Raw genomic sequence first — 21034 nt, 5'->3', positions numbered from 1 at the left:
CATTTTCACACATCAGTTTCTCACATCAGTTTTCAAATGCAGACAAGCTAAATAACTAAACGAAATGTGCTATTCAGTGCTGCCATCTGGTGTAAATACAGACGCATTATAAGTCTTTGGACTGTTTATATTTTACATAAAGTTTTGCTTCCAAACTAACAGGAAATGACGTTTTTGCAAAATGGCATTCTGTCTTGAATGATAGTAAATGAATTGAATTTGCCCAGCATCGATTTATATGTTTTTGTTTTAATTGTGCAGCTTTTCGAAATCTACTTTTCTTTGATGTGAAGCAGCTGCAATGAGTGATGTAGTTGAGAAGACACTAACTGCTATTCCAAGCCTTCTGTTTTTGGATTCGCAGCCTGGAGCTGGAAAACTTTCTCTTACTTCAAAATTAGGAAGCCTGATAAGGAATATCACTGAACTGACTTCCAAACATGTGAGTAAAACTTGCTTTCAGCGGTATTTACAGCTGTGGTCTTACACTGTTGTAACTCAATCTGTAGAGTCTGAAGCGTCTTTAACTGCAGTCTTTGGCGACATTTGTCGAAACGGTTTTTTTCGTGGTACTTTTCAGGATAAAATTAACCTTTGCTTGTTCCTTTGCATAAAAATAATATTGTTTACAATGTGTCTCGAGATGGATACGAGGAACAGCAGCGTCATGGCTTAAGTCTGCTCGGGTTCTTGTTTATTAGATGATCTATGAAACCACAGTCAAACCTTTTGCGGTTTTTTACAAAGTCACTTTTTTATCATTTCTAATGGAAAAAAAAACTGCTGTTAATTTTCTCAGCGTTTTGCGGTAAAACACATTACTCTGCCTTTCATTTTAGGAAGAGGAAAAACTGATTAAAAAGGAATTGTCTGCAATAAGGGAACAAGCGTCATCGCCTAACACGACTCTGGTAAGTATGCGGTATGAGGTGAATCATTTTGAGTGCAATTGCGGAGACAATCTAAGACAGATATACTGTACAGAAGCACTGTTCAGTTCTAGAAAGACGGTAGCATTCAATTCAAGTTTATTATTTTCTGGGTGGGTTCTTTTACAGCACAGTCCAGTACAACAATAAAAATAAGGAAGACAAACATTACCAACAGAGAAGACAATATAATAGTGTTATAAGAGATAAGAGAGTTACTGTACATTGTTTGAGAGAGGTTGCAGCAGCGATGAAAGATTTCTTGAGTCTGTTACACCTGGGGACACAGAGGTGTCTCCTAGATAGGAGTAGTGCAAATTCACGGTGGAGGGGGTGAGACGCGCACTCTGTAATGCTCTCTGTGTTTTTATAGCCTTTTGTTTGTAGAGGATATTTAAGTTGATTTGATTTGCCTAAATCATTTTGTTACTGTTTTCTCTAATTTCCCCCAGCTTTTTACAATTAATGGTACTGATGTTGCCAAACAAACAAGCGAGACAGTATGTTAAGATGCTTTCAAGAAATGACTTGGAGAAAAAATAGTTCTATCTACCTTAAAATAGCTGACTTTTCAAAGAAAAAAGCGTTACTTCTGGTGTTTTTTATAAATGGTGTTACAACATTTGTCCCATCTTCTGTTTTTTTCTATGACTAGTCCCAAGTACTTGTAGTCATTGACTACATTGACTGTTGATTACAGTAGGTTGGAGGAATCTTGCATTTGTCCTAAAATCAATGACCATTTCTTTTGTTTTCAAGACTTGAAAGAGAACTCATCACACCATTTTATAAAATTGTTTAGAATGGCCGTATGATTATTTTCTGGGTCATTTAATAAGTTGGCCAGGGTTGTTTTATCAGCAACAGCTGGCAACCCACTGAAGCTCAGCAGGTGTGAGCCTGGTCAGTACCTGGATGGGAGACCTTCTGGGAAAAACTAAGGTTCTTGCTGGAAGAGGTGTTAGTGGGGCCAGCAGGTGGAGCTCACCCTGCGGTCCATGTCGGTCCTAATGCCCTAGTTTAGTGACGGGGACACTATATTGTAAACAGGTGTCGTCCTTCAGATGAGACATAAAACCAGGGTCCTGAATCTCTGTGGTCATTAAAAATCCAGGGTGTTTCTCGAAAAGAGTAGGGGTGTAACCCCGGCATCCTGGCCAACTTTCCCATTGGCCCTTACCAATCATGGCCTCCTAATAATCCCCATCTTGAATTGGCTTCATTACTCTGCTCTCCTCCCCACTGATAGCTGGTGTGTGGTGAGCGTTCTGGTGCACTATGGCTGCCGTCGCATCATCCAGATGGGGGCTGCACATTGGTGATGGTGGAGGGGAGTCCCCATTACCTGTAAAGTGCTTTAAAGTGGAGTGTTAAAAAAATGCTATATAAGTGTAAGCAATTAATTAAATTATTAAATGGAATGGGATGTCTTTCTGTGAGCTTCCTCTTAAAATTGTTAGTGTACAAAATGGACAGTAGGGGGGGCAAGACACAGCTTTGTTGTGATCCAGTGGAAGTGTAGCAAGTGTCAGGTAACCATTTTCCCAATCTGACCTTCTGAGACCTGTTTAAGAAATCTGGGCCCCATCTTATGTTCCTGTGAATTGAACTGAAATGCTCTGAGAGTTTTTGTGCAAGCAATGATGGTTGTATTGTAATAACAGCAGATAAGAAATCAACCAATGAGACCCTTACAAATGCGTTCTTGTCACAGTGTTTTGATATTGTGGAATTTATTATTTTATTTCAGAGGCAGATGAAAGAAATTATGGTGAGAGCAATCTATTGTGAAATGTTGGGATATGAGGCCTCTTTCAGTTACATTCATGCCATTAAATTAGCCCAGCAGGGAAGTGTTTTGGAAAAGAGAGTTGGTAAGTTCTGCAGTGTGTAGTGTTCTCAATTATAAACTTAACTTTCATTGTTTCTCCTAATTTCTCAATTTTACTTTCATTAAATTACTCATTACCTTTAAATAACATATTTGCACTCTGAAAATAAAGATGGCGGCAAAAAAAAACTCTGAGAAAATGACTCCATAGAGTAAACTATATACAAATGCTTCGTATCTAACTGTGTGTATTTAATTTTTAAGACATATGTGCACTGTCTTCATTCTATAAACAGTTTTTTCCTGTCTTATTGAGTATTAAAATGGTTATTTTCTTATTTCTTGCATTGGTTTCAGTTTTGTTTCCAGCATGAAATGTGTAAGTCGTCTTCTTATTCATCTCTGTGTCCATATGTCATATTGCCTTGACTATTAGTCAGTTGTCACAGCTGAGATGTTTTTTAAGTACTGAAATAGTTATGTATTCTCAGGTTACCTTGCTGTGTCGCTATTCCTGAATGAAAGCCATGACCTATTGCTCCTGCTTGTGAACACAGTACTAAAGGTATTGTACTCTAAACAATCTTAGGAGCATTTTTTAAAACTTCCAAATATATCCTGGGTAACAAGTGTTTTATTTTCTGTTTTAGGATTTGCAAAGTACAAATCTCATTGAGGTTTGCATGGCTCTGACTGTGGCCAGTCAGATTTTTCCGAAAGACATGATACCTGCTGTTCTTCCACTCGTTGAGGACAAGTTAACACATTCAAAGTATGATTTACAAATAACTTTTTTCTGGGGGTGGGGGGACTGAACAAAAGGGGCAGGTGCTGTTTTTCCAAACAGAGGAGTGGATGGATTTTCTTTAAAATCAACAAGTATAAAAGACAGAGATGTGAAATTTGCATAACGATGCTGAGACAGATTTTTTTCTTACACGTTATTTGCTGGCTTGTATATGAAAAGTACTACAGTCAGCATTCCACTATGTTAACAAACTGCTTCCATCTCCGGTATTGAGGAGCATGCAGTTATAAGAGCATAAGAGAGGTTCTGTCATCCCATCTACAGTAGCTCCTGATAATTAACTCAAAGATCTAATTCAGCTGCTTCTTGAAAGACACCAGGGTATTGGTTTCAACAACATGACTGAGTAGCCTGTTCCAGTTTTATTTTGGAACCAATTTATGTTTTCACTGTGTGTGGTTGTATTTGATTTATGGTAGCCAATTAACATTTTCTCCTACGGTTTTTCAGGAAGAGGCAATACAATTTGACAGTGTTTTATTTTTCGCCTTGCAGAGAGATAATCCGGAGGAAGGCTGTGCTCGCCCTCTACAAGTTCTATCTTATTGCCCCCAATCAGGTGCAGCACATCCATGACAAGTTTCGGAAAGCCCTGTGTGACAAGGACCCTGGGGTAATGACGGCCTCTTTGCACATTTACTTGCAGATGATCAAGGTGAGGTGGGTTAATTACATCGGGTAACAAAATGAATATTGTTGTGCATTTCAGTATTTTGTTTTGAAATTGCCAGTTACTGTCTTTGGAATTATATGTATCAGCTGTGTGTTTTTTGCATCTGTGAACCCCACAACCGCACACAGGGGTGAATGAGGAAGTGTGGGTAGACATCACCATGCCCACCTTCAAGCCACTTGTCTTTTTTAACATGTAACGGGCAACACAGCCATAGAGGGTTTCTGGAGGTCCAGGGCTGAATGCAGAAGAGGCATGTCCCTCACAGATGGCACCACGTTCCTGCAAAGGCCCAGGAGGCTGCAGGGGTAGCTGTGTTGCTGAGAGAGCCCTGGCTGACTAACCCCGGCTGTATCCTGTTGGGAGCTGAGATATTAGTGTGCCACCCTTTGGAGAACCCCAGTCTCAGTTTGTGTGTAATATGGCTGCCTTGATCTTAGAACTCAAACTGCCATCAGGCTCTCAGAGCTTTTACCATTTGAGCCACCTGGCCACTGTACTTTTTAAAAACGTTTGTTTAAAACCTCATTCAGTGAAGATGTGATTTCGTTTAACTATATCTGGTTGCACAGTTGCCACACAGCAGTAAAACGTGGTAGGAAATGTTTCCTGCTTTCCTACCAGAAATTTACCAGAATTTCCTTCAAAATTTGTAATAAACATAACTGGTATGGAAGACGCATGTGCTGTAATTCTTACAAACTTGGCAACTAAAAAGAGGTAATTTCTGTTTTGTATGTTTACCTTCTAGAGACATTAATGTATTTCTGCAGAATTTTATGATTTTAAATCTTTGATGAAATAAAATTTGAATTGAGTAAAAAATTTAACCAACTTCTGGCATTTTTAGTCATCTATTACTGGCCCAGTTGCTTCAAGATGTTGGGCTTTTTTTTCTTAAATTGAATAAAGGCAATGTTTTAAAGGAAAATATACATTTTTTCCTTTGTGTTTGTTCTTGCCTAGAAATGAAAGTAAAATAAATGGCTGTCGTCAATAAGAATTTGTCTTGTGTGGGGTGTGTCAAGCAGGGAGATTTGACCTTGTAGTGAAGGAGGGAGATGGTAACAAGCCTTAAAATAACACATAGAATTGTTTATTCTGTTTACAGAAAACAAATCTAGAGGCAGCTAGCTAATGACTGCCCTGTACACAAAACAAGAGCTGTTTTTACCAGTATGCTGATTTTTTTTCATTTCAGGAGAACCCAGGTGGCTTTAAAGATCTGACGGGTAGCTTTATAACAATCCTCAGACAAGTGGTGGGGGGGAAGCTCCCCATTGACTTCAATTACCACAGTGTTCCAGCTCCCTGGCTGCAGATTCAGCTGCTCAGGGTCCTGGCATTGCTGGGGAAGGATGACCCGAGGTGAGGTAACTCACTCTGACACTGGAGTTGTTATTGCATGGCCAGACACATCTGGACTCATTCCCTCTTACAGGCGTAAAAGAGCAACATGCTTACAGATGTGTAATGTTAACAATTATGATCATGCCTAATCTAGACCTTAACACTGCGTTTTGAATGACTATATTATAGTTTTACATGTTTTTCTTTTTGGTTTGCAGTGCGAGTGAAATAATGTACGATGTCTTGGACGAGTCTCTGCGAAGGGCTGAAATGAATCATAATATTACTTATGGTACGTTAAACTGATTGTTAGTTTCTATTGCATAAATATACAATTTGCATAGGTATGGTTTACTTAAGACTGTAAATTTACCTTTCTTATCTCCCCAGCTATTTTGTATGAGTGTGTGAGGACTGTCTACACAATCAGCCCAAATTCAGATTTGTTGGAAAAAGCTGCTCAGTGCATTGGAAAGTTTGTTTTGTCACCCAAAATTAATCTAAAATACCTAGGTAAGTAAAATGTACATTGAAGTACCTTATGTGATGCATTTGGGAATTATTAGCCGCAGCATTCTATACATTATGAGATTATGATTTCGTTTTTTGGAGGACTATAAGCATGTTTTAGAAATTTGAAATACATCCTCTCTTCTGTGGCTATCTACAGAGAAATACTGATAAAGTTTTATTTTTTTAAAGTGTATTGTCATTGATCCTTCTCTTGGAGTTTCATTTCTGAGTCAAACATAAGTCACTAACTGTCACTAACAGCTGGATGTGTCTTTCTAATTTAGGATTGAAAGCACTTACCTTTGTAGTCCAGCAGGATGCTAATCTAGCCCTTCAGCATCAGATGACAATCATTGAGTGCCTGGATCACCCTGACCCCATTATCAGGAGAGAGGTGAAGAGCTTCTTCTGCTTTGCCTGATTTGGATTCACAATGATGCGCAGTTTGAGAATAAAGTTTGTATGATTGAGATGAAGCTTTAGCCAGCACAAATCAAAAAAGCTTGATTCATTTCCTTTACCATCAGAAAGTTCTGCTTATGTCACCCAATGAATTTAGGACTTGGTTTCTGATATTATAGTTAAAATTGACATTTGTGTGAAAAGGAAAGTGTAGTCTTCTATATAAGGAGAAGAATTTCATGATCTACTGTGTGCAGTTTTGGAAACTGAAGCCTAACATTAAATATCTTAAATAAAATCTTTGCATGAGTTCACATTCAAGGCTCCTGTTAGATCTTTAGTGCAGCTGAATATACTTAAAATATTTGGACTTTTTTTTACAGACGCTGGAGCTGCTCTATCGGATTACCAACGCCCAGAATGTGACCATCATTGTGGAGAAGATGCTGGATTTTCTGAGACAGAGTAAAGATGAATATACAACCATCAACCTGGTGGGAAAAGTGGCAGAGCTGGCTGAGAAATATCCTTTCCTGAGTAGTTGGTGATTTAACTGCAAGACCACTGAGCAATGCCTAGCCCGATCCAACTTTGTAAAAGTCTTGTTAACTTCAGTGCCTGCTCCAGGCTGGATACTGACATAAAGAGAGAGGCCTGTGATTGCAGTTGTATGTTGTAGTTATGTGATTACAGATATGTTGTACATATAGATTCTTACTATAAATCTAAAATATGGTTGATTAATGTACTCATAAAAATGAGTAGGTGCTTTTTCAGTCAGATATTTTTTTAAATAAATTGTTTTTTTTCCTATACATTTCTGCACATATGCCCCAAGCAATGGGTGGTTTATACAGACAATGAATACAGTTTTCTCCCTGGGTGGGGACATGATGCAACCAGATATCCCTAATAATTTCCTGAGGCTCCTGGCTGAAGGTAAGAGATTGAAATTGCTTAAGTGTCACTTCATTTCCCAGAACTTGTTCTGTAGTGTAACAGTGTGGGAGGGGGCGGAGCTGCGGCGAGCACCGGTGTGAGGTTAGCAGCAACTGAAAATAACACAAAAAAGGTGAAAAAAATGGAACGAAAAGCAAAAAGAAAGGTGTACCGCTGTGCCTCGCGATATCCAGGCTGGGCTTGCGCCATGCCACAGGGTCCAGCCTGGGGAAAGGAAGCCGCTTAGCACAGCGGTGACCAGTCTGGGTTTCTTCTGTCCCGAGGGGTCCGGTCTGGCAGAGCAGGGTGCGTCAGGCCAAAAACAAAATAAGAACTCAGTGTGGAAAAAGGTGTGCCTGCCCCGGTGAAGATACGTGACGGGACAGGCAAAAAGAAAAATAACAATTTACGTGGGTACAATCCCCTCTGGGACTGCTGGTGAAAAGATACTCCTGTTCTGGGGGTGGTCCCTGCTTGTCGCTTCGGGGGGTGTCCTGTGAGCCTTTATAGGACCTGCACAGCTGTGGTTCATCTTCTAGTAGCTGAAACAGCTACTACAAAGGCCTGGCGTCGCCCTCCCTACAGGGCTCCGCCTGCACACTGGGCAGGCCCCCGTGTAATGCCACAGTACTTAGAGAATCTAAAAAATGTAAAGCTTTCGTCAACTGGTAACACCTATGGGAAATAGATTTAGTGTCAGTCAGTTGCTGCTAACTGCTGTAAATTATCTGCTGTCCGATGAATACAGTTGTCTTCCTCTTTCTATGTAGCAGGCAAAAAAAATGGGTTTTATTTGTTAATTATGACAGAAAATTTGAGATGTTCAATCAACACACAAAAGTGTTAGTGGTCTCTCTATAGATTATTTAGCATTACTCTGGGATGAATAAAGGCAATGTAATTCATGGATGTGGATTAATATTTGAGTATATTAATCTGACAGTACAGTAAAACCTTAGGTTTCCTTGGTATTAAACCCACAAGAACTATTACTGTAAAAGGCAAGTTTTGTAGTACTGTTCTTCATTTCTAAATCGCAAACATTGGTCTTTTTCATTCCAATAGAAGTTGAAATAGGACTGTATGCGTTACAGGATTGTAGTACTATTGAACATTTTTGGTGTTTACTTCTGCCCTTTAACACAGCTTCCTATGTTTGAAATGATTTTCTATTTTAAAGAAAACGCATGCAAGAAGTGTTTTGGACCATTGGACCCCTGGTCTTTCTGCCATCTTCTTTGTTTTCTGAGGCAAATCATCAGATGTTTGTCCATGACAGCACTTTCCTGGACTGTAAAAATAGCCAGTTTTGTTTTGAGAAAGAGCGAGCAAAGAACTGGTAAATGTATACAGAGATCTGACAACCTGCCTGCGAATCAAAACAAAGCAGCTTGTTTTTCGTTCATTCCCAGCCCTCTATGAATAGCCTGTCAGTTCTCTTTCAGATACTGCCTCAGCAACAGGCTTCAGTTTCTCTCACAGCTGACGTCGTTTTGACTTCTGCTTGTTGAGATGGTTTGGCACGTAACCTAAATAAACATTAATCAGTAGCTTTCCCACCAGGCTTTGACAATGAAGAAGAAGACAGGCAGTTGAGGCTGTATGCAGTCGATTCGTATCTCTCCCTTCTCGAACAAGACAATGTTCACTTTCCTCAACGTTTTCTTCAAGTTATGAGCTGGGTAAGGGGCACCGTAGCATTTCTGTTAAATTGCTATAGTCCATGTCTCCTTTTCTTGGGTTGTCTAGAGATTGAGTCATGTCATTTTTTGTTATTTAACACAATGTTGACTTTCTCCTTACCTTGATCCACCACGTAGAAGAACCACCTTTGTTGATGTGCTTGGTTACTTTACTTTTGGCACATTTGATATAGTTTGGGAGTGTTTGCAGTGTTAGGAAATTACTTAATAAAATATCTGTATAAAGAGCAGTTGGGATTACTGGATTGCATACAATTTAGTTACAATTAAGTTTTCCTTCCTTAGGTTTTGGGAGAGTACTCCTATTTGAAATCGGAGACAGGGTATGAGGTGGTGCTTAATAAACTGGCAAGATCGCTGGATCAGAGTTCGGTCACCCCTGAAACCAAAGGTTGGATTATGGCAGCCATTACAAAACTGTCAAGTGGCACAACATGCACCAAAACGGCTAGTGCAGTGGCACTCAAATACAGCACCTCCCTGGACACAGTCCTGCGGCAGTGCGCTTTCGAGCTGAGGCACCTGACTGAGGACAGAGACTTGATGAGCCAAGTTCTGCCCCTGGATGCCAGCTGTGAAGATCTAGAGGTATTTCTGTAGCTGAAAATGGAGGCTTTAAAGGTTGAGCCATGGCTCCAAACATAGCTCAGATGTAACGAAAATCTGTCTTTTCTCTGGTTCTTTTAACTAAAGGAAAGCAACTTCAAAGTGTTTTATGCAGAATAGTCTTGTAGTGATTGTATCTTATAGGTATTACACTTATGCTTTCATTTCCTAAATTGTAACTAGTGTCAGTTCAGCAGTATTCTGACAATAACTTGTTTTCAGCCTCACTTTGAAGTCATTTGATAACTGTCTGGGCCTGACAGGTCTGAGAATGCGCTACACCAGGCAGGCCTCTTTTTGCTCGGAGCAATGCATGCAGCGCCAGAGATTTACTCTTGTGCACTTCCTCCTATTTGTTATTATCTCTGTTAATGCAGGTGGACACCTCACTGTCATTTCTGGATGGCTTTGTGTCTGAGGCCCTGGCTTCTGGTGCAGCACCTTATAAACCTCATCACCAGAGACAAGAGGAGCTCTCCCAGGAGAAAGGTGCAATCGCCCACTTGAAAGTGTTCAGCCTTACTTTAAAGTCATTTTATAATGAAGTATGAAGCAGGGGAAAAGATTTGGGATAGCATATTCATTTTTCCTAAGTGATCGTTTGTGATTAAAAATGATTGACAAAATCAGAGATTTCTATGTGCTTTGCACAAATACACAATTTTAGTTGTCTGTATGTTAGCTCTTCTACCTACTCTGAACAGTACCTTGTAGATTGATCTCATCAGATCTCAGAAGGGATAGAAGACATCTAAGGAAAACAGTGTAGTTGGACCAGTCGGGTGGTGCTCTTCTTGGTAATTAATTGGACAAGAATTCCCAAACCAGTATCACACTATGGTTATTTGGGGACACTGTGGTGTAGGAGGTGCTGTCCTTTGGTTGAGATTAATCCAAGGTCATGAGTACTTGGTTATTAATGATTAAAGGCCCCATGGCATCATTAAAAAAATGTAATTGTGTTAACCCCCATGTTCTGGCTGCATTGCACTGGGTATTGTACAATCTGGTGTACATAGTTCCTCTTTAGACACTCCCCTGTGTCTTTTAACAGTATGCCCTTACTTGTAATTAATGATTAATTCCTATGGAGTTTGTGCACCTGCTTCAGAAGGAAACAATAGCTGTTAATATGCAATGGATCTGGGCAACCTAGTTAATCAGTACAAAATACACACAACAGCAGAACTGACAGCAACTGTGGCCAAGGTATCAGGCTTAACCTCTTATATACTGGTTTGCCATTGCCATTGGACACGCACATGTGGCTCAAAAGGTTTTTGTGTAACCTACACCTTTTCTGCTTCAGGTACTCATTCTTGAAGTTTGTCAGTGGGTTTTTGTGCTTTCTTTATTGCGCTTCTTGACAACAGTGATTAGCAGAATACAGTGGCATGTGGCCCATTGGGAACTTATACCAGAATACAGATGTTATAGCACTTGCCATCAGGCAAAACTGTATTTTCCAGCCTTGGACATTTTTTATATCGATATCAAAATTATAAACTGTATTATTTTCATTTCTGACTTTCCATATTCTTTTCAGAAGACAGTGCACCAGTTTAAATATTGTACCTCTTCAGAGCACCATATGCATTTCAATATATTATTTTCTTATTTCCGTATATATTCATTTTTTCATCTATTTTTAGTAGATTCATAATTCATAGCAGATAAAACCAATTGCTTTAAAAAGCAGAGATGTGTAAAAATACTGTCTTACCATATAGTATTTCCTATGTATCAGTGGTGAAAATATATTTTTTCCGTGTCGCCGTAATGTCATTTGATAGGGTGTATGCGTGGATTTGCATTGATGGAATGGAGAACTTGGGGGGGAAAAAAAAGAGGACAAAAGTAAATTAAAGCTGTCAGGTTGCATTAAGATACAAAGAGAGTGCAAAAGGTAATGAGACACAGGATGCAATGATCCTGTCACACTTTACATTAACATGAAAAGAAGCAGCCCACCCTCAGGGTTACCTCTCTTGATCTTGGTTATTTTCATGACATTGCAGAATCCAGAAAAGGTTAACAGATGACGAGATAATCATCCTATTCAGACAAGCTGTATCCTCACTGCCTTTTTTAAGATGAGGTTTGTTTAAAGCCTCATCAGAACACGTTGAGTTTTTTTTTTACTCTGTTTGTTTTCCTTTTCCTTTCAGCATTGAATTATGAGCCTTATTCACTGTCCTTACCTGTGAGCCTGTCCTCCTGTAGCATCACAGGCAGGCAGTCTCCCTCAGGCCTCTCTCTGAGCTCCGGGCTCTCGGGGAACAGTGCAGAGATGGCACAGAAGGGAAGGTATGTTTAGGGCAGCATGTGAGTTACCATGATTTACTGAAAGGGAAATGCTGTTTATAAGGATCAGGATTGTGCAAAACCATTTATTCCTCTTACAATAGAGGCAGCACTAGGTGCTGTTTGTTTTATATACCTTTTCGAGTTTTTGACTGCTGTCTTTAAAGTGGCGGGAAGCAAGTGAAAGAGAAACATTTTGCTCATAATGAAGGCATTCTAAGTAATATGCAGAGGATAGATGAAAGAAAGCAAAATTAAGAAACAGGTAATTTTCAGACTGCGCTTGAAGCTGAATCGTTTGATTTGCAGTTCCAGCACCCTGAAGCTGGAGGGGGTGAGGAAGGTGTGGGGTAAAGAGGGGTACCTACCTCAGAAGGAGGCTCCAGAAGAGAGTGCGTTGAAGCCTTTGTCCAAGCCCGCAAGAACACCAGCTCAGTCTCCCAACATGGAGGGAACAACTCCACAGGAGTGCAGGATCAATGAGGCTACACCAGAGCAGGACCAGGAGAGGCAGCAACTGGCTTCATCCCTGTTTGTAGGGCTGGGATCACACAATTCTTTGTGCCTGGTGAGTGGACCATTAAAAGCACTTATTTTGGAACTTAAGATCCCAGTTCTATAGTCCACTGCCAGATTTAGTCTGGCCTCTGAGACAGAGGGAAGTGAGCATATTTCTAATTCCTCTTGTGCTGGTATGAGGTTCATCAATTGGTGATTCCAGATGTAGAAAGATGTGTAAAGAAAACAAAAGGAAATGCAAATGAGCAGAGCCCTTTAGGCCTATCTTTTTTATTGATTTGCTAGCTTTCTTTTGATGCAAGATCCTCACTTTCCCGGTGAGTTGCCTTTTACAGTATTTTAAAAATCCCTAATGCTATCTTTTTAAAATTTTATGCAGGATTACTTGCGCTTGCAATACCAAGAGAAAAGCCAACAATATATAATTCCTTAGACATAACGAAAGAAAATGTGATTGATCTTGTTCTGTGTACAGATGGGTAAATCGGAGGTGGCTTCACAACGATTCCGACGGAAGAACAAAGCTCAGGAGTCTCCTGGTGCTGACGACAAATTTTCAGATTCTTCGGTTTCCTCGCGGAGCACAGTGGAAAGCCTCTTAGATAAAATTTTGGAACCCAGCCCTAAAGCTCAGGACCCGGGACTGGTCACACCAAGTCATGCACTGAGGAACTCTCCCGATGTGAAAGAGTCCACAGAGCTGGGTGGTGTGACTGGAGAAGGGAAGGTGAGACAAGAGGGAGAGTGTCTTCTCAACTCCCAGTCCCCGGCCTCTTTGTTTGCAGGCAGTGATATGGTGGTTGTGCAGCCTTCTGCAGAGAGACCAGAACATTCCAAGTCCAGACTCTCTTCTCATTTGCCAACAGAACTGTCAGAGCTGACTCGCTCAGTAATTGAAAAGGTGTGCTCTGATGAACGCCTGACTCTGTCAGTTTGTAAAATCTACAGAGAGGACTCCTTGGTGCTAGTTTTCTTTGTTGAAAACCACAGTGAATTATCTGTTATGGATGTTTTACTGCAGCTGGTACCTGCAGAATTGAAGGTAGGCATTTGTTCTACATAGTCTTTTGAACTTCAGATTGGATTCATGAAAAAGATGTTCTCTGAAGTCAGACGTGCTCATGTCTGATGTTTCCTTTTTAGGTTTACAAAAGCTCAAGTCACCATTTTCCATTGCTTGTACCCCAAAGTGTCGAGATCTTCCAAACAAATGTGGTGATGGAGGAGCCATGTGCACAAGCACCTCTTGCTGGTACAGTATCTTACCACACGGAACCTGGACGATCATGGGAATTGCAGTTCTCTGTGGCCTTGGTGCTATCAGATTTCATCAGGTACAGTGGTGTACACATTGCCTTCAAAGCATGTGATCTTTGGTGAATGTGCTGTGGTGACTGTTCTAGTGATCATCTTAGTAGGGGGAGTTTTGTAGCTCCCCCAGTTAAGTGATAAATGGCTTTTATCACAATGTTTGCCACCTCAAAATATACTAGATGACATACTGATGTATTGTCAGATTAGGATGTTTAGGTTACATAGAATCAGATCAGTTACTGGTCTATGTCTCTTCTGAGAAAAGTGTTGTGGTTTTTATTTGTAGGCCCTTGAAAGTGTCCACAGAAGAGTATGGGAAACTTTGGCTGTCCTGTACTCATGATGTGAAACAGAATCTCAAGCTTTTGTCAGATCAAATCAATTCTCTTGTAACACCACTGAATGCATTAAAGCAGAAACTGCAGATTCACGTAGTTGATATCATAGGTAAGTAGTTACCTGTGCGGTATAATGCCCTGTGATTCCTAATTTAGAAGCTTGCTCCAAACCTTTTGCAGTTTTCTTCTGAGATGAATCTAGGAAATATTTTGTTTTGTTTTAAAAGGCTAGAGGTAGATTGCATTTTGGTGTACTGTACTGTATGTCAGACATTGAGACTTTAAAAAAAAAAAGCAAGCTCATTATGTTGTCTTCCAGCTGCTTCTGTGATTTTTAGCAACAGGACTTGTCACGAATCCTGAATTGCTAGCACCTCATAAAAAAACCTACAGGAACAGAGCTGTTGTGTCTGTAGTGCTGGCAGATCTCCTGGGTGCATCAGACAGGCAGATGGCAAACGAGTAATACCGACAGCCAGTTTGCAATGTTTCTTTCTTCTTCAAGGATGAGCCTAATCTGTGATGGCTGTTGTGCACTAGAAAATATTCTGTCTGAAGTGAGGGCTCTCAATAATTCACAAGACCGAATATTTTGTGCTCCCAGGTATTTTATATAAAAACACACATAATCGTTCTTAAAGTGTGCCTGGATGCAAGGGGCATATAAGAAATAATTCTTTAACCTTACAGCATATCTGGTATAAAACATAGAACACATAAAAAGTGAATGTCGCGTGTAGTACCTTTTAAAAAGTTTGGTAGATGTTTGGAGACTGGCACTGAATTTGTCATGTTTTCCACAGGTGAAGAGGGTATAGTAGCATGCCAGCTGGTGCCATCTACACCATGCCTCCTGCACTGCCGGGTCCATGCAGGAATGCTGGTGGTGTGGCTCAGGTCCCCATCACCCTATCTCCCAGACTGCATGATCTATCAGTGCCAAAAAGCCATCCAGGAATCATGATTGCTGCTGTGGTTGTGATTGACCTGGAGACCAGTTGTTCAACGTGCATTCAATAGCGTGTGTAAGAAACAGAGCAGACGACAGCAGGAATTACGGAAGACTTCTTGTAAAGCAAGAAAAGTCCCATGATTGTTGCACTTGAAGTGTTTTGTGTTCTAGAAAGAAAAACTAAAGGTTACACTGCTTTCTTTTTTCAATTGATTTAATTGTAAGGAATGGAGATGTGCTGCAGGTCACTGAATATAACTACATTGCAGCTGTCATTGGCTTGACCTTTTTTAACCAGATGTTATATATATTTTTTATGTCAAGAGTGAAGGGCATTCTTCATTGATACTGTCGGCCCTTATCTCAGGGAGTGAAAGGAACAGCTTGCAAATAAACAGTATCAAAACCTGTGCAGCAGGTTTCAGGTGCAGAATGATGTCTAAACCCATGCAATGTTCTGTGTGTGAATGGCAGGGGTGGCAGATTGAAGGCAGGAATATCACTAATGTCATCTCAAAGTCGGCACAACTCCACGATGTCTAATATCAAAGATGATGTGAGAATTCGGGGATGTAAATGTGTTCTTTTGTGTCACCTTGTCACCATAAGACTTTGACTTACCTTAACTGCAAAAATTGTGGTAAACAGCAACAGAGGAACATGAAACGTATATGTCCCATATGAAAATAAGAGTCCCAAACCCAGTTTTAACATGTCTTTAATACACAGTGTCATAAAAAACTATTAGCCTCTGCAATTGTCTTGTGTTTGAAAATAATCCAAGGCCAAAGATAGAAACCGATGTACCCGATCGAAGGAATAAAGTGCAGTATTGCCTGTGGATCAGTGCCCATTTATAAAAGACCTTTGTCTTATAAAATAGCGACTGTAGTATTAAAGCATGCCTACATAATTAAAAAATGCTACACGTATACATATATAAGCAATTTCACAAATTTGAGGTGAAGGAAGGTGAAAAACATCTTCAGATTGGAGCTTTTGTGCACTTGAAAAGATAAGTTTTGTGTTGAAATTAATTTAAGCCTGCAGTTTTATGACGTATATGGCTGCCAAACTAAAAAAAGAAATTGTTTTTGCACTTGAAGTACTATTATACCAGTATGAAAATGTTAGCTTTTCATATGTCTTAATTGTAGGGCTTTCCAGACAGTCTTCATAATTAGCTTATGCAGTTACTTGGTTAATTGTAGCATGTTCTAAATTTGGGGCTTGATAGCATTTGAATGAACATGTGTAAATTATATTTAATAACTCATTTGTGTCATTTTGAGACTTAAACAATTTGTTATGTTCATAAGCCTGTTTCATCCTTTCAGCAGAGTCAGCATGTTCTTTTAGTGTTTTCTTCATTAAAGCCACACATTTTTGTTGAATTTCACTTTTAAGTATTAGGCTTTTGTATATTTTGTAGAGTAAAAGAATCTTCTAAATATGTACAGTAAATAATAAGAATAAATTTCCTTCATCTGCATGTTTAGTTTTACTTACTATTAAGTGTGTTTATTTTAATCTCTGGTCATTCTACACGATTTTGGTGAAATACTTAAGGCCTTTGCTTGTGACTACTTATACACACCTGAACTAGTTATTGTTGACTCTTAACAACTGGTATTTCAATTGTTCAAAATTATTTTTATAGTTCATACAACTTTCAGTTTGCTTTTTATTTTTGTAACAATTTGTTAAATGTGTGATTTTAACTTAAAGCGCTTAAAATAACACGTTTTTAACATTTTTGGGTGAAATTGCAAAATGAAATAATTTGTATTTTAACACCGATAAAGATAACCAAACGTCTTATGTTTCAACAGTTTACTAGTTTTCTGCTAGTTTACTAGGATATCGATTTTTGTTGCTGTGGTACACGTGGCTCATTTAATAACTGATGCATTTCATGTCATTCTGTCATTCTTAAAAAACAAACATGGTGGATAATGTATTTCTATCTGAATTGCGTCTTCCGCGTTTCAGGTGAGTTTACTTTAACGTGTAATATTCAAATCCGCAAATATATTATGTTTCATGTAATCTAGAAGAGAAGCAGAGAAAGTGATGCTGCAAATGGAGAAATAAAATCACATTTTCTCCAGATGAAGCGTCGATTTTTCGTTTTTATGCGCTAGACTTCTGTGACGTCCAAACTAGGCAAAAAACATGGCCGGAATATTGCATGCTTTTAAGAAGTACCACAAGACGGCGCCAAACACTTTTAATAATTTTAAAAACACTAGACGAACACGAGTTGTGAAAACATCCTTAAAAACATGTTAAACATATGAGTAGGTGTACTGTATGTCAACAGTAAAATTTATACCAGTTCTAAATTACAGTACAGACAGCACCCACCCATGGGCTTAACATTATTTGGGTGACATGAGTCTTTCATGTGATGTAAGCTTAATGTGTTTAGGTGAAGCCAGTAGTACAGATATACCAGTCTTAAATAATATTGGTCATGTCATATTATGTTTTGTACACACGGTTACAATATGTGGGCTGTATCTGGCGCTTTTTTAGTGCATTCTACATAGGTTATTTTTCATGCTAAAGCACTTTTTCTAAAAAATAAACATTATAAGAAACAGGTTTGGTCTACGTGGGATGTGAGGTATTTAAAATGATGTGTTTATGTATACGAATGCTGTCCCTTCATCGGTGACTCGTGTCATGATCACACCCAGAGGGTAATGGGTTCAAATCCCAGTTGTGATGTTGTATACTTTAGCGAGGTACTTCATTCTCAGATTGCTTCAGTAAATGCATTGTTCACCTTCATATTATTTCAAAAGGAGGATTTCATGGCTCTGGAACCAGTACCTGGCATCTTCTAAGTAATGGCTAAATGAGACCCATGGATCACTAGCTGCTGTCAAGCAAATGAGTTAGAGACTTTTCTTGTGTGTCACCTCTTTCATGTTCTCTGTGCTTTTGACTTCTTATGAAGAAGCTGCATTTTCATGTCTGGTGTTTCTTGACATTTGATATTTAAAAACAAAGCTAATTATCTAAGATCGTAAAATCAGAATCTAAGATACAGCAGCGGAGTTACAGAACAATTTATGCAGCACATGCAATAAGTTATTAATGTTTTCTTCCCAAGAGAACCCAAAGCACTTTATGTATAGGAGGGAACTCCCTGTAGTGCTGCAACTGCCCAACTACACAGAAGTTTCGGACAAGAACTGAGTTATTGCTTCACCAGTTGAATTAAGGGGGAAATTTAGGAAGACCAGATTGTTGCAACCCCAGGGTGTGACAATGAGTTATTTTGAAATTAGTGGGTTTTGTGGTGTATTGTTAGAGAATAAAATTTGGATCTTTATGTCTTGCTGAAATTGCTAATCAGGATATATGTGGAAACCACTTCATTTAAACTATGCATTAGGTTACATTGCAAATCCATCCCTCCACTCATGATTGTGTAATAGCAGTTAATGCACTATTCTCCACAGCTCCACAGTGACCATGGATCTGTCAAAATCAAAGTGACAGTTGTGCTTCTTAGGGGGAAAAATAAAAAGCTACCCTTCCCACACAAGGATGCACCTTTTCCTTGACCTGTTTGGAAGGCCAACAGTTGTGGCCACTCTGAAACCATACGAAAACCGCAGACTGATGTACTGGCTCATTTTCTCTGTGTGGGTGGGCCTTGGAGCTCGTTCTCCTGTGTCAAAATAATTGCTTTGGGGAAAAAAAGCCTTCTGTGATCAACTCAGCTGTTGTGCTTAGATGTTCTGCAGAAATATACAAAGTAGAGCAAGACTGTATTTATCAAACGTGTTTGAGAGCAGTGTAGTAGTTATGGTGGTTTATACAGTATACACAAAATGGCTTAGGCTAATTTGCATGGCAGATTAATTCTTAGGTTCAGCATGGTCCCATCTATCCTTCCACCCATGATTCATTGTCCTTATAGAGTGACTTGGTGCTGCTTTTCATAACTTCTATCCATCCTTCTCTATCCTAACCACTTCATCCAATTCAGGGTGATGGGGGAGCCGGAGCATATCCTAGAAAGCAACAGGCACAAGGCAGGATACACCCTGGATAGGATGCCATGCACACCCACAAAAGCACACACTCAAACCAGGGACAATTTCTCCAGAAGCCAATTAACCCAACAATATGTTTTTGGACTGTGGGAGGAAGCCACACAAACATGGGGATAACATACAAACTCCACACAAGTAACTCCCCAGTAATTGAACCCAGGGCCCAGTGCTGTGAGGCAGTAACACTAACCATTGTGCCACCTTCCCTATTTTAATGAAATATGCAGTATTGATCATAATGTGACGCAATGCACTTGATCATATCATATTTATATTTTCATTACCAAGTATATAAATTCAAAAACAATATAAAAATCATGTAATATTCCATACTTAGCTAAAAACTAACATTAAATATGATAAGGGAAGTTATTTGTTTTTTCTTTGGCAGATTTTCAGGATTTTGCAGTATTTATATAGTCAAGTAATATTTAGTGTATGATATTCTAATTGAGTGTTCAGCGTTGAGGAATATAAATTCAAACTCTAAATATTCCTGCACTGAGAATCAAGTTCAGTTTTCAAAATGTTTTTCCTAAATTTTTTTAAATGTTTTTAATCGTGTATAAGCAAAAAGCTCTCGTTTCGGATGAGCAGAAATTTAAAATTGGTCCTCAGTGTGCAATAACAAAATATTACAATTTACTGAACAAGGAGAATATTGTGTTGAATTTACATCTAAAGTAGGATCAATTGGAGACATCCAGCAATCTGTGTGGGTGGATGTAATAACTAGACAGTATTTGAAGCACATATTAAAATCCTTTTTTACAGACATCTGTTGTTTTTTTATTTATTGCATGCAGTAATTGTGAATTCTGATATCTCGAAGAAGGAGAACATTGTTAAGCTTGTATGTAAAACTCCTTAAATCACCAATCATTTGCATAGTAACACTGTGTTAACACAGCTGCACCATTTATTGTATCAGCTTTTTTTTTCCATGTATCCTTTCTGGAATAGGATAAAGTAATCTAGTATGGTTGACAAAATGTTTGGGGGACAAATGGCATTAACAAGTCGGAAATTGCCAGTATGTCCATATGAACCCCCCTCTGCAAAGCATAGGTGGAGTGAGGAATGGATTACCTGTTTTTTTAATTACTGCTGCTTTTTGGAATTTTTTTTCCTGGTTCCAGAGCACCTTACGTCATCACTATGAGGAAGCAGGGATTTAACAGCATTGGGAAATTTCCAGCCAATCCCTGTGACTCATCAAGAAACCGTCATCTGCTGGCTCTCCTTACCCACTTACTAACAGGTGGGTTAGTTCCCACAGCATCCTTGTGTTAATTAGAGGAATTAATTGGCTGATCCTCTGGGAAGGAAACATTTGCCAACCTTTAACCGGCTTCGCTGTTTGAAGTGGCAATTAAATGAGACTTAGAAAGTATAACTGAGGCTGTAAAAAGTCGAAGAGAGCAAGAGTATGAACTTAACAAACATAGAATTCACAGGCTAAAAAAACATAGTACTTTTATTTTGGAATTCCAACCTCTCAGCTCAATGTCAGATTTGTATGTAGCAGATTTCAGGGGTTTCATTATCTGATGCTTATTACAAGTAGGTGTCATGATATGATGGATGAAATCCAGACTTTGAGAAACCCTATGGAGGGAAGACTTTCCTTACTTCAACCCAATATAATCTGCCAATGGCTGGTGAGTTTAATTTCATTTGGGTTTAAGGCTTTTTACTTGCTAAGACAGTTTTTATGGTCTTAATGCTAGTAAGACATTCTCCTTAAAACTACTCTCTGAATGTCTTCTTTTGGAAGGTT

At 39.2% G+C, this 21034-nt stretch overlaps 1 protein-coding gene across 1 annotated transcript; it reads left to right on the top strand.

Moving 5' to 3' along the window:
• Positions 1-176: 176 nt before the first annotated feature.
• ap4e1 (adaptor related protein complex 4 subunit epsilon 1) lies at positions 177-15311 on the top strand. The gene is made up of 21 exons (XM_088922060.1): positions 177-442; positions 840-911; positions 2680-2803; positions 3252-3325; positions 3411-3532; positions 4064-4223; positions 5443-5609; positions 5810-5883; positions 5982-6104; positions 6389-6498; positions 6890-7033; positions 7337-7445; positions 9009-9127; positions 9434-9736; positions 10132-10243; positions 11923-12061; positions 12368-12626; positions 13053-13619; positions 13721-13911; positions 14178-14338; positions 15033-15311. The coding sequence occupies exons 1-21, from the start codon at positions 302-304 to the stop codon at positions 15191-15193; spliced, it is 3432 nt and encodes a 1143-aa protein (XP_088778186.1). The 5' UTR covers positions 177-301; the 3' UTR covers positions 15194-15311.
• The last annotated feature ends 5723 nt before the right edge of the window (positions 15312-21034 follow it).

Source organism: Atractosteus spatula, chromosome 7 (genome assembly GCF_055471065.1).
Source record: "Atractosteus spatula isolate fAtrSpa1 chromosome 7, fAtrSpa1.hap1, whole genome shotgun sequence".
In the NCBI taxonomy this organism is placed as follows: Eukaryota; Metazoa; Chordata; class Actinopteri; order Semionotiformes; family Lepisosteidae; genus Atractosteus; species Atractosteus spatula.
This window is presented reverse-complemented; position numbering and strand designations above follow the sequence as displayed.